Raw genomic sequence first — 14,074 nt, 5'->3', positions numbered from 1 at the left:
TACCAACAACCATTATTTTAATCACAAATAATGCATGTGTCAATGTAATGAGTATTATTTACGTTAACGAGGTAAATAGGCTAAAATAAAAACATTGTACAGTAGGCCTACTTGAGTAAAAGTAGCCTATACTTTGTTACTTCCCAACACTGAAAAACACTTGTTCTTCACTTCTGCGGAATAATATGAACTATTATATACTCTGACAGCAGTTTTGAATGACAATAACGTTTTTTTCAGTTTAATTTTTTTCCGGTTTCTCGGAGAAAGAGAAGGCGACCACCTGAAAGTAAGCTCCCATGTCATGCTTTTCCGGTTATTACCCGTCCCCTTGTGTGTTATGAAGGTTTTTATGCATGTAAACGGTGTGCAGAGTCAAAACCCTCAAAGTACACCCTGTAGCGAGTAAAACTCTAACACAGAAAATACCTCCCCAAAACGCCTCGTTGGAGATACGTCACTGCCCATTTGATTCTTCCGGGTACCGCATGATGTCATGCGGTACCCGGAACGAAATGGACCAATCCCGAAGAGCTATGGCCACACCAGCAGCGGCGTGTTCCTCCTCCAGAGGTTCGAAGAACCGGCATTTCACAGACGAAAGCTTCCAAAACATTGCCCAGTTTGAGGCCGGATATGCACAGCTTGTTTGGACCGTTTGGAGCAGGGGAAGATCTGGGTATACAACCTGTAAGTTTGCATTGTTATTTGTGTATTTATCAAACAAGACTGTTTAAATGTGTAAACTGTGTTGGACTGCTAAGCCATTGACACAGTGCTAACTAAGTTGCTAGAGTTTCCATTTATCAACTCTAATATCAGCAGATGGCCTTGCATACATGTATCTCATAGCAGGAGAATGTCTGCATTCACACACAAAATACCTATTGACAGTATACTCCGGGTGATTTGCCGGTCAGTCGCGAAACGTAATTACATTATAGCTGGCGTAGCGATCTAACACACGGAGCTAGAGCTAGTTTCGGTCAGAAAAACATTTTTGTGATGCTACGTTGCTAGCGTTTAAATATATCAACTACAATGTCAGCAGATGGCCTTACATGTTTGTCATGGCAGGAGAATGTCTGCAGTCACACACACGGAATACTCATACAGTATACTGTACTGTGATTTACCGTACATTGTGACCGTACATATACTGCATGTAGCTAACGAGGCTAGCTGTATGCTAGCGCAAAACAATGTATTCATGCAAGTTACATTGTATGGTAGCAGAATACCCGTATACGATTGCAATTATAAACACGTTATTGCTAGCCTAATATGAACCACTAGCTTTTGTTCATAGTAGTTTTATTACACTGCATTATAGTTGCCTTTCCTCCAAGCTAACGTTCATATCGTGTTAGCTACCAAGGTAAACAAAGCTAGGTTAGCATATTAGCAGGCAAGCTGTTCATTACACAACTACTACTAACTAATCTAAAACAACTAAGTTTCTCTAATATTTTGTGATTTGCATTTGATTTCGTCCAGCCAGATCCTGGCGGACAATCCATGACGGGGAAGGGATTCTACTACTACTGAGGGTGCTAAAAGGCACCGCACCGACTGTGCGCAGGCAAGATGCGAGGAGGAGGAATGAATGATATACCGTGTGTATATATGTATATTTATGTTCATTTTGTACATTTCTAAAAATAAAGTTTAATGGAAATACTTAGTAGGCCTATCCTTTCTTCCCTGAATTCATATATAGCAAACCATGATTTGATTTCTCATCAAACAGTAGTAGTTTATAACGGGTAAAAATAACTTACTCTTTGTTATGAGAGTAGCTCGTAGGCCACAACGGAAAGACAAGGAGACATACACGAGTTTACAAAACCACGGCACATTTATTGTGGTAAATGCAAAGATAGGTGGTTGAGAGGATCGCAGAGTTAGTCTTCCTGCAGCCGCTTTGGAGAGAGACTGTGTCCGGAGGTGTCCGTGATCGTGCTGATTAGCCTCTTCAGCTCCACCCCATCGTAAGACAAAGGCCCTGGGGCCGTCACACTCTTCTATAACAACAGTTAAAAATATATATGTATATAAAATATACCGCTGTACCGACGCCATGATAAGACTGATGTTACGCTGAGAGCAGCCGGGAAAAGCACTGACATGGGCGCAGCCTCTCTGGTGGTTGACTAATCAGAACGAGTGGCCGAGCTGACCAATCGGAGCACACTAGGCTCACAGGGAGGGGGGGGCAAGAGCTCCAACGAGTCGTTTAGTGGAGAAAGTGAATACTGCTGAATACACATGCTTGACAGAGATGCTGTATGCGAAACCAATGTGAGTTTGGAAAATTGCACAGTATAAATCTATTTTAGTATACCTCAACAATGTAATTATGATCAGTGGAAATGGCCATGACATGGGCCCTTTAAGACATCGTCACCGGCGCGCTCCCGTCTGCGCTGCTCGCTCCCGTGACAGGTAACGTTTCAAGTCATCAGTCAGGTGCAGTGTGGATATTTGTTTGTCTTACTATATTTGTATTAACTTAACGGACCACTGTATGTCTAAATTGTTGGGGAAGTGTTACGGTAGTTCTTTATGTGTCTTTCCCCCACATTTGTGAGCGACTTTAGTTGTGTAACTACTTGTAAGTACCAACAGTTCAACCTCCTGTCAATTTAAATGAACCCACACACTGTGGTCGACTGTTTGTTTGATAGCTAGCATGCTAACATTAAGCTAGCTAATTCAAGGGTTTTTTGTCAACCGTTACAACGCTCCATTTTAGTTTTTCAACTGTTGAATTTCATGTAGTCATTGTTAGTCCGCCTTTTTTAAACTTTATTTATCTATTTACTACTACGACTACCTCCACTCCCGTGGCATTTTAATGTAATAATAGTTTATCCCCTAATCTTTTAAAGTGTCTCTCAGGCGTATTGGATACCGTGTTTTAATCCATTTATGGACTTTAAAGAGTATTTTCCTTGCTATTTGTAGAAGTATGTTTACTCCTGGTCTAATTATAGACCTAACTGGCCGGAGGAGGGCTTGCATGGGGGATAATCTGTCAATCATGTGCAGGGGGGTCAGTTGTTTTGATCACAAAATGTTGCACCATTGACCGCATGCGTTACAGAAGCTAAGAAAGTTGAGGTGCTTCAAACCAAAACAAGAATCATCTATCTATGTAATTGTGGCTTTAAATACAGCCTTGCACGTTGATTAGACTTTGATATCTAGGATTTTCAATCTGCTTATTGTGTTAAGTAGGGATGTCCCGATCCGATCACGTGATCGGGGATCGGAGCCGATCACGTGATTTTCACGTGATCGGGGATCGGGAGAAAAAAATCGGGGATCGGAATTTTTCTTTTTTTTTTTTTTTTTTTTTTTTATAAAATATTTTTATACATTTTATTTAATGTTACAAAACAAAAATGACCATGTTCACGTCTTAAAGTCATCCTGAGGCCTTAGTTTTGGGTTAAAATTACACAACATCATGTATGTGTTGCTTCTTTTGGGCTTGTTTTCATAGACCTGGTTGCTTATTTCTCTCAAATCTGGCAACAGAGTGGGCGCAGTGTCTAATAGTAGCAGTAAGCTAACAAGAGGCTACGTTCAGCTGGTGACTCGGGAGTCGGGACAGAGAAAATGTCAGGAGTTTGGAAGTATTATAAAATTGAAAGCAAAGGCAGTGTAACAGCCAGATGCAATGTTTGCAAGGCGGAGGTTCCGCGTGGTGGAAAGAACAGAGCTACGTTCAACATGACCAATCTAATACAAACACCACCAACAACAACACGACGAGTACACAGCGGCCACTCAGGTAACGGCACTGAAACAACCGACACTTTCAGAGACTTTTAAAAGGAAAGAGAAACTACCCCAGAACAGTGAAAAGGCCAAAAAAATAACAGCCAAGATAGCTGAATTCATCGCGTTGGATGACCAGCCGTTATCTGTTACCTTTTTTTTCCTCTTAATGCATTGCATAAAGATCGGATCGGGAAAAATCGGTATCGGCAGATTGTCAAAATCAAATGATCGGAATCGGATCGGGAGCAAAAAAAGGTGATCGGGACATCCCTAGTGTTAAGTGTTGCAGGGTAAAACATTATTATTCAGCAGTGGCACCTTTCAGCTGAGAGATAAGAACACTATTTGAATAGTCCATTGACGGTAAAACAACTGCAAACTAATTTGGAAAATTGTGTTTTTTGTGTTCAAATCAGATCCTACTTTTCTCTCGTTTTTTTTATCCCAAATAACTGATCATGTTTTGGACTGACAAATTCAGACATTTAAGACATCGTATTGGACTTGGAGAAGAAAAGTCAAATGATATGCACACAAATAATTTTTTAGCCAACCAAAATGCTAATAGTTTACTATACTTTCATGAGCTGAAAATGCTAAAAAAAAAATAACAGACATGACCCTAACCGGACGTAATGGACATTATTCCTTTTTTACATTCATACACCCAAAAATTAAGCCAGATAATGAATGCAAATATTTAGTTTTAAGTACGGTTTTAGCAGCAGGCCTAGGATCTTCATAGATTGCAAATACTTTTCTCAAATGTTCCTAAAAAGTGTGACATTAAGGGGGGGGGAATGCCTCAAGAAATCTCAAAATGCCAGAGCATTTTAATTATGGACAGCCCTTGGGATATAAAGAGTATTTTCAACAAATGTTCCTATAACATCACTCACCTTAGCTCAATTCAAAATGTCAATTTAAAAATTGCACTTTAAATTATGTAAACTTCCCATTTCTTCAGAAAAAAAGTTGTTGACGCTATGGAATACAGTATAGTTTATACCCAACATAGCTTGAGTCTTCAATCTTGACCTTCAGCCTGTCAAAAAAACATACTAACGAAGGTCCAGTCTAATGTTTGTTCTTATTGTTTATTTTTCATTTTCCACCCCTGCAAATGTCATGTGTATTCATCACTGTTTAGGCTAACTAAGAGAAAAGTGAACCAAGATCCGTTAGGACAGCTGCTGACAGATGTGACTTGCCTCTGTTTTTCACTAGATGGCATAGACCCACAGCTTTGTCTTGAAAGCCTTTTTCTACTTCTTGTTTCTGGAGCAGACCGGCTGATATTCTGACTTTTGAAAGACAGTGCCATGCTGTTCTTCTATGGCGGCTCATTGGTTTGGTTTTGTTCCCCAGTGGCTTACAGAGGACAGCGTTGTCCCTGTGGTATGCTGCTGGAATCTCCCAGCTTGACCCGCTGTCCTGCTCTAGTGTTGTGCAGCTCTGTCTCTGCTACTCATAACTGCTCCCTGTGTGATACTGATATGTCCTGTCAGCCAAGCCAAGGCAAGGAAAGAGCAATTGAGCCTCGCTGCACAATGCCTGAGGGATTCAGAAATAGGGAAGCATTGTTCTGTTGATCTCACTTAGTGGATTTGCATTGGATTTATCTCAAAGAGGATCTTAGTTGGGTGCCCAATATCAAATAGAGGTGTTACGATACAATGATATGGATTCCTGTTTGATATGGATCCATGTATCGACTAAAAAGGCCTTTTTGGGTTTCCCTTCCCTGAAGTGTGGAATAGGAGTTTGTGAATGTTAATTGTCTGCAAAGGCTAAAATCCCAAAGTTCAGGCCAGAGGGAGTTTCTCTCCCATAACCCTGCCTGCAATGCCTCGATTCGACTCCTTTGTTTACTTGCGTAACATAGTGACATCACTATGTAACACTATAGCTAGTTCTCCAACACATTGTACTTAATAGGTTAATATCAATCCTTAATATACACATTTATTTTGAAATTCCTATAGCACATCTAGGTTATTTAAATGTCAGGGAGTGTAGTAATACATTATTTATTTGTGTGACTTGATATAAATATAATCGATGTGTGTCAATGGGTATATCATATTGTTTCATCTGTCGCAGGGTGCTAAAATGTATACGAATAACTATAGTATGATAGTGAAAGACTCTATCTTTATCTTTATCAGCAAAGACTGCCACGTTGGCCAAAAGATCGATAAATAATTGTATCGAGAAACTTGTGATTTACACCCATAAGGCAATTTTGATAATTAATTTGACACAGTTACTTAATTACCCATTTGTGTTTTTTGACAAGGCAGAGTGATCTTCTAGGATCCATTAGAGCCCACAGTAGTTGGGAGTTTACTGTGAGTGCCAGGTGTCAGAGGGTCATCCTACTGGTTTTAAATATATATTGCATGGATGTGTTCCTAGTTTACAATACACTATTTAGTTGGCAACATACCCATCTTAAAGTGGAAAATGGACATTAGTTCTGCATGTAAACTAAAGATGTCAATGTCAAAAAGCTTAGAATACATAACTAGACTCTCCTAATAACAGATTTTACAGGACTTATTTTCAGGGGGCATAATAAGCCCGCTCTATACCATGATTTACATCTCGTCTCTGGTTAAGATTAGACTGCAGTTCCCAGGGTCAGAGGCCTTGTATAGATTAGGCAGAAATAGCATAGGTCTTAGGGGGCCTTAGATGCTGGTGTCACACCACTGCTGTAGTGTTGGGATCAGATGTCGAGCTGTTTGTCTACAATAAGAGGGAGTGTCATCAGACAGTGACATTATCATTGGAGAACTCTGAATAACTCATCTGCCTTAGAGTAACCAACATTTGTGGAAAGTGACTCTGAATAAGCGATTCAAATCCTGGTTGGGAATTGTCATAGGGCGACATTCCTCCAGGAAACCAGGCCTCCCGTCATTCTGCTCCCCTTTTCACTCATCCCTTACTAAAAAGCAGCCTGATACATTCCCTCATAAAAGAGGGACTTTGGCTGCTAAGCAACAGTGAATGCCAACTCAGCCTGGCAGGCCAAGGCCACTCCTCCTGCACTGGGCTCGACATGGATAAGGTAACATGTAGCTTTCCTCCTTGCTCACTCTCCTGTAAACTCTGGAGTGGAGCTTACACTGAGCTCAGTCTTTAGCCGGACCTTGACATGCCTGCACTGTGGAGCAATGTGCAGCCAACTCTCTGATACTGTCTGACACAGTGCCTGGCCAGAGAGATTGCTGCACTGGGCCCGGAGTAAAGTCACGAGGAAAAAAAACAACCTAATGCCTGCACAGGGGGCACCCTCATTCAGGCTGTGATGTTACTGATGCACGGCTGAACACGAGGAGGGAGGAGTGGTGGGACGGGGGGCGCTGGCTGAAGCTCTCTCACTCGCACACCACTGCCTGCCCAGTTGGCTGGCTTTAGTGCTTTGGAGGGACAGCAGTAATGGGATTGCCTCAGAGAGGGTAAAATGAGCTGGCTGAACCTGCAACAACGTGATCCAACGTGATACGGCAGGCAGCTGATTGTGGACGCATTTTCTCTTCTTCTGTTATCAGTGAATGGAGAGAGTGGCAGTATTTTAGTTGGTTCATAATGTAGTTGATCCGTCTTAAGTCAGAGGTAAGCACTTTTCAATATTTCTACAGGCAGCGTTTCTTTCCATTTGTTGGCTCAGTGTCTTGTAAGTGTCATTGTTTGTACATTGTCTGGTCGTGGTTTGTCTCAGTTGCAGTTGTAATTTACATAATGCCTAGTCACGATTTAAACCAGAAACATCGCTGTTCTGTTCTGTTCTATTGTGTGTGGGAAGATACTGCAGTGGTATTGGAGAGGCAGCTCCTGCCAAGGTTCAATGTGCACAAAGGTTTGCGAAGGCAGTATATTTCATTTGATTGTACAGAAGGTCACTTTGCTCTGCCTGTTAAACCAACATGATTCATCCACATTTGGACTTTGGGTCATGTTGATAATAGCAGAGCTGCTTTTGATAAAGTATCTTATCAGCAGGAGGGTCGAAACATAAGCCATTTAAATACGAACACCTAATGATTGAAGCATATTATCATTTTTAAAGTCTTTTTAAAATCACTTGCAATAGAATAGAGACTTCATTTATAATGTTATCTTTACAGACTGAACATTGCTCTTAGGTCCAACATTTTTTAATGATTTAACATTTTGAAGTGTGCATGATATATAGCATTGTGTTTTAGATTTTACACTTTCTTATAAAGAAACTCATCAATCCATTCAATTTGAGACTTGCTGAATGTGTCATTTGTAGGTTATACTCAACATTCTTATTGAGTCAAAGTGCTAGCAAAACTTGGTTTGCAACGGTGGATATTTTGGCCCTGAGAAAGAACTGTCTGTAATTACAGTGTTGTGTACCCCAGACCTACAATTAACTCTATGTTGTCATGTCAGGCATCTACAGGTGTGTATGACTCTTTAACACTTTAGGTAGAGCCTTGTTTTCCCCATTATTCATAGGGAAAGAAATGGCTTATTTTGACACCCAGACTGTTTTGCTGCAATATATTGCAATAAAATATATTTCTATCCTAGCAGTATTACACACACACCTGCCAACAGCAAGCAGGATGCAACTCAAGAATAAACAAAGAAAAGGTTAACAACATGCACTTAACTCTTGTTTTCATTAGATATGTAGTATTTTTGCATTAGAATATGACAACCAGAACCTTCTTAGCCTCCACCCTTCCTTCCTTAACCACTGTACTGTCCCTTTAAACTTGACGGAAGTACAGCAGACTGTAGGTTATTTATTATTCTGTTTTTCAGTTTCTCAATTGTTGGGTTTTCTTATATGCACCAGGATGTCTGGGATCTGCATACTGGAACACTTTCAGGCTGTTGGTGACTTGATATCTTACTCTCCTGTGGTACATACCACAATGGTGCTTTTGTTGTAGTAGTGCCTGGCAAGCTTAGCAGTCCAGTCAGCTTAAATAAACACAACGGTACACAACAAAGCGGTTAAGACTCTGCGGTATATTTCTCATGCCAAACAGCTCATTTTACAGTAGAAACATGTCTTGTTACTGCTTGGCAAGCCTCACATTTAGGCTTTTATGAAACCAAGATCCATGAGAGACAGCAGCAGTGTCTGGCAAAACATACTGTAAGAACCCTGATATTCAACAATCTTAATGTAATCACATTGTGTATCGCATAGCCCAAGTAGGAAATCATTTGGACAGACTTGCAAAATGTTTTCCCTTGAGCATTATCATGATGACTTTTGCATTTTTCATTGAGCCAAGTCATACATATTTAAAGTATCCAGATACTGTTACAATGACCAATGGCTACAAAGGCTTACCAAGGCATGCCTTAGCCTTTATGGAGCCCGAGATAGATTTTATATTGGAATATCTGTGCTTTAGCTTAGTATTGAGTGGTTCTGCTAACATTCAGTGAAATTACAAAGTCATCAAAGATTCTGTTGATAAATGTTTAAAACATGTGACCTTTTCCCCATCTTTACAGATATTGATGCCTGAATAAGATTCATGGATCACTGTGCTACCAAACGAATTTGAGGTTCTCTACAGAAGTAGGTGAAATCCTGGGTCCAAAATGTCTAAGACAACTCTCAGCATGTCTACGGACCAAGTTGCGAGCACAGTTCCTCCACCCCACAGAGAGGCCCTCTCTCCAGAGAGTCTTTACAGCTCGTCTCTGTCGCCTTCACCGGACTCCCACAGTAGTATTTCAAACCCCAGTGACCGGGAAGCCAACAGCTCCCCTGAGTGCTGCCTCAGCAACACCTCCTCCTTGGATAACCTGTACAACACCACCTTACCGAAGGATCCTTTATTCAGTGATGTGAGCCTGAACCAAACATTTATTGCCACGCCTGTTAATGGCAGTGTGAATTTCTGGAATGAAAACTTGAGTCTGATGAGCAACCATGAGTCAGAATCAGACAAGTTCCACACTTTCAGTAAGAACACGGAGGATGGGAGTAGCAGTGCAGTGATGTCTCCAGACTCTGTTGGGAGCCGATTGAGTTCAGTTGACACTTCCCGTAGAGGGTCCACTGAGAATGACTTCTGCTCCCTGAGCTCTGGGGAAATGATAATTAGGACTAACAGTTTTTGCTTAGAGGATCATTCCCTGTTGGTCTCTTCCCTGGATGAGTCATCCATGTCTCTGGCTGCTGGCCATTCAGCATTTCCCACTGAATCTAACCTGCTGTCAACCACTCTGCCGGATGTCTTTGAGAAATCAACAGAGAAAGTAACCGAGGAGAACATGGGCCATATGTCTTTTGGCCTGACTTTCACTGAGGATATGCTACCTAGTGAAGAAAATGATATGGCTACATCCAGCCCTCTTGTAGCTCTGCCAGCTGAGAATGAGGGAGCTCTTTTGAAGACATTTGTCTGTGAAAAATCTCCTGCAAATTGCGGAAAAGAAGCTCAGATTGCCGGTGCCCAAACAGAGCCATTGCTCTGTTTCACTGCAGCATTCACACCAGAACAAGGCGATACCTTTGTGCACTCTCTGTCAGTTATGCAAGACACTGATAATGTTATCCATACTTCCACTCCAGTAGAAAGCATAGGGAACATGATACCCAGCCCCCCCTCCTTTTCAGTGTCTCCCTGTACTGAGAACACAGGAGACCCAGGACACAACCCTGTTAAACGGCAGCAAAACTCTGCAGCTCCTAATCATTTGGTTGCAGTCACAAAGGTCAAGAAAATAGAAATCAAGAAGTTTCCCAAGTCAGACTTCAGCTGCGTAAAATCTAAAATTGTTACAAGAAATGTGCATCAGTTATCAGTGTCAGGCCCTTCTTCACAGCTAAAACCATCACAAGTTAACGTGAACAATAAACACACTGAAGCACAAAGAGGAACTACTAACAGGATTAAGGTCGCATCAGGCTCAGCTGTAGGTCAGGCAGAGCCTTCTGTGCCCAAGACGCGTCCTCGCTGCTCATCGGAGAATTCATCACTGTCATCCAGGCCACCGAAGGACAAGAGTGCAACTGAGGCGGGAAACCGACCTGCTAAAAACTCCTCAAGAGTGGTGAATAGGATCCTGGTGGTGAGTATTGACTCATTGTCATATTCTCATTACAGTGCTGTTCATATTTATGTTCTGACATCTTTTACTGTAAGCCACATCAAATCCAGATAGATTGCATTTAGAGATGATGTTATAACTGGCAAGTTAGTGGCATTTTACCAACAGATAAAATGTTTTTTATAAACTGTTGTGGCCAATTGCACAAAGCTAAGGGACTGAATGAGAAATTGTTCTTTTTGCAGCTAGAGTCCAGTGAATTAACAACGGGAGCCTCATCTGAGAGCACATTTCAAGCACGACCAGCTCCTCAACAAACAAGATTAGCACAACTTTCACAACCTCCACCTGCCAGTCCCAGACCGTCCCCTCTGTCCAGCAGGCTGAGGCAGCCAACCCGGGGGAGGGATTATTTCAAGACCTCCAAAGCCGGGACACCACAGTCCAAGCAGAAGAGCAGCACAGGTAAGACTCAGAAATATAAAGTGGGCCATGTTAAATAAATATTTTGTTTTTTGTTATACAGTTAAGCTAAACCAGTGATAAACTTTCACAAAGAGTAAGTTGACCTTTAAATGTTGGTAATTAAACATTGACAGTAGGTCACAACAAATGCCCTCTTAAATCTCCTACTTTTAACTAAGCAGAGAGTTAATGATTTCCTTACTATTTTCCATTTGGGTAAATGGGTAATGCTTTGTAAACAATCTGCTTAGGCATATCATTTGAAACATAAAAAGTAGAAAAGTTGATTTGGACTCTACTTAAAGTTGTGTGTCGGTTTGAAGGCAACACCTATGGTTTTGTGTGGGTTTTATGTACTGTAGCTGATATAATAGGATCCTTCAAAGCAACACCATAATGTTATGAGTGACCAATAGGAAATATCTTTGATTCACGAATTTGCCCCATAACTGCAGAAATAATAAAAATGACCAGTAAAATTAAAGGATGAACATTAAATTAGTTTAATTTAATGCATTTCTGCACCTCTTATACATGTTTTTGTAAACTGAAATGATTCAGTTGTAGTAAAGCAGTATCTCCATCAGAGGGTGCCACTGGGCAGTTCCTCTAATGCCCCTTTCCCACCAAAGCAGTTCCAGGGCCAGTTTGGAGCTAGTGCCCTGGTTCTTCCTGTTTCTACCACAGCAGGGCTGGCTCTTGACCCCTAAAAACGTTTCTAATATCTAGCCCCACTCGATTGCCGTCAAGAACCAAGAACCAAATATGTCACGCTTACGTCGGTGGCTGATCAACAACAACAAAAAGCCTAAATAACATTGAGAATCAGTTTTAATGATACTGTATATCCTCATAATCGTTGCTTGAAGCATGCAGAGGCTAACTACAGCTAGCTCTAACGCAGGGCTCTCCAACACGTCGATCGCGAGCTACCGGTAGCTCGCGGGTAGCTTTTCAGTAGCTCGCCGCTCGATTATCGATTATAGCGTAGTAAGGTTGCTTATTGATTTTTCGGCCGCGGCTGGACAATAACGTTTTTTTTATTTTAGAATTTTTTCTGTCACACTAATATCAAATGGTCGGTGACGCAGAGATCAAGGAACAGACGTGACAGCAGCACAGCGACAACACACACGGAGCAGTCTGCTTTCTCCACCAACACCAGTCCAGAACTAACAGCAGAATGACCCGCTCTGAATCAGGCCCTGTCGCTGCGCCTCAGAGACACACAGGGAGGGATTTGTGTTTTTTGAAAAACACTCGTTATCGTCATGTCAGGTTTTTGGTGGATTTAATCAAGTCTTGGATTGCAGAGTATGAATGTCCTCTTGCTATTTTCAGTTGATAAATACTTGTGTAAAGTTTGTGAAGGCAGGAGGAAAGCTTCCGCGATCACCGTCTCCTCTCCGTTCCTCCAAACCCCGCCCCCTCCCTGAAAATAATGAGTGACAGGCTGATAGTGACCCGATAGAAACTTTATTATTCACTTAATCACTGATTGAGATATGATGAAGCTAACTTAATCTCATACATTCATGGGATTTATGTAACAGTAAGACAGAGAATGTAAGTGTGCACCCACATGCACTATTTTTGTTTTTATAATGCTATTGTAAATACTCCTGCTGTTTTCAGACTCAAGTCATGTGTGTGATGCCACATTTAAGACATTCAGTGTCTTTTTTTTAACAGAAGACCATAGCTAGAAGCTGCAGCTAGACTGCAGAAGTATTAGTTTTTTGTTTTTGAGGATGGAACCATTTTCACACACAGATATAGGGAGGCTAGACCTATACAATTGATTTATTATGGTTTATAATTTAATGTCAAGACGAAGAAGAAGAAGAAAAAGATGGCTGAACAACTGTTCAGTGTCAATCCTGTGGAGATCTCCAAAATAATGTTCAGCTTAAGTCTCAGCAAAACTCACAACATTTCTGGAGCCTTGTAGACCCAGAAAACTATAAGAACATTCACCAAGCAGCACTGAAAATGTCTGCTTTATTTGGTTCTGTTCTACATACCTTTGTGAAGCAGCTTTTTCTGACATGAATGAAATCTAAATACAGAACAAGACCGACTGATGAACATTTAAATGACTCTATTAAGTGAACCTAAGTGGGTCCAGCATACACCTCTATGGTGGACTGCATGCAGTGCCATTCATCTCACTAACAAAAGAGTGAAATGCTTGTAAGGTGGTGATTAAGGACACTTATGTGAATGTTCAGTGATGTACTTATTATGTGGGCCATAATAATATGTGAGAAATCTTCGTTTTCTTGGACCTTATTTTTGATAAGCTTTAGGTATTGCAATTTCACACGTGTACAAAAGTATAGCTTAATTCAACTGATGAGGGCTATGTGAATAAATGTAAGCGATGTGATGCAAGTAGCTCTTGGCCACTTTCATTTTTTGAAAGTAGCTCTCAGATGAAGAAAGGTTGGAGACCCCTGCTCTAACGCGATCGAACAGGCCGTATATTTATCTTCTTTCTCCTGCGTCAGTAAAATAAATATAAATATAAAAAATGATGTTACATTACATAATTGCCTCTAGATTGGATTATTATTGGTTTTTAGTAATTAATAACTACGTTTTTCTTTTTAGATCAAGCACTATTTAACTAGTTATATGTATTCAGCAATATTTGAATGGTCTGAAAGCCAAGACTTTGAAAACCCCCTGTTCCGGGCCCTTCCGTGTTACTATGGTTACTATCAGCCTGTCACTCATTATTTTCATGGGGGGG

General features: G+C 41.0%; 1 protein-coding gene across 1 annotated transcript in view; it reads left to right on the top strand.

Annotated features, from left to right (window-relative positions):
- The first annotated feature begins 6,923 nt into the window (after positions 1-6,923).
- mtus1a (microtubule associated tumor suppressor 1a) overlaps positions 6,924-14,074 on the top strand; it is a 32,920-nt gene continuing 25,769 nt past the window's right edge. The window contains exons 1-3 of the mRNA XM_034121372.1: positions 6,924-7,413; positions 9,307-10,875; positions 11,100-11,319. Coding sequence (XP_033977263.1) covers positions 9,397-10,875; positions 11,100-11,319 — 1,699 coding nt within the window. The 5' untranslated portion in view covers positions 6,924-7,413; positions 9,307-9,396. The remainder of the gene's footprint in view (positions 7,414-9,306; positions 10,876-11,099; positions 11,320-14,074) is intronic.

This window comes from Trematomus bernacchii, unplaced genomic scaffold, assembly GCF_902827165.1.
Source record: "Trematomus bernacchii unplaced genomic scaffold, fTreBer1.1, whole genome shotgun sequence".
NCBI lineage: Eukaryota > Metazoa > Chordata > Actinopteri > Perciformes > Nototheniidae > Trematomus > Trematomus bernacchii.
The sequence above is the reverse complement of the archived record's forward strand: the minus strand, read 5'-3'. Positions and strand labels throughout refer to the sequence as shown.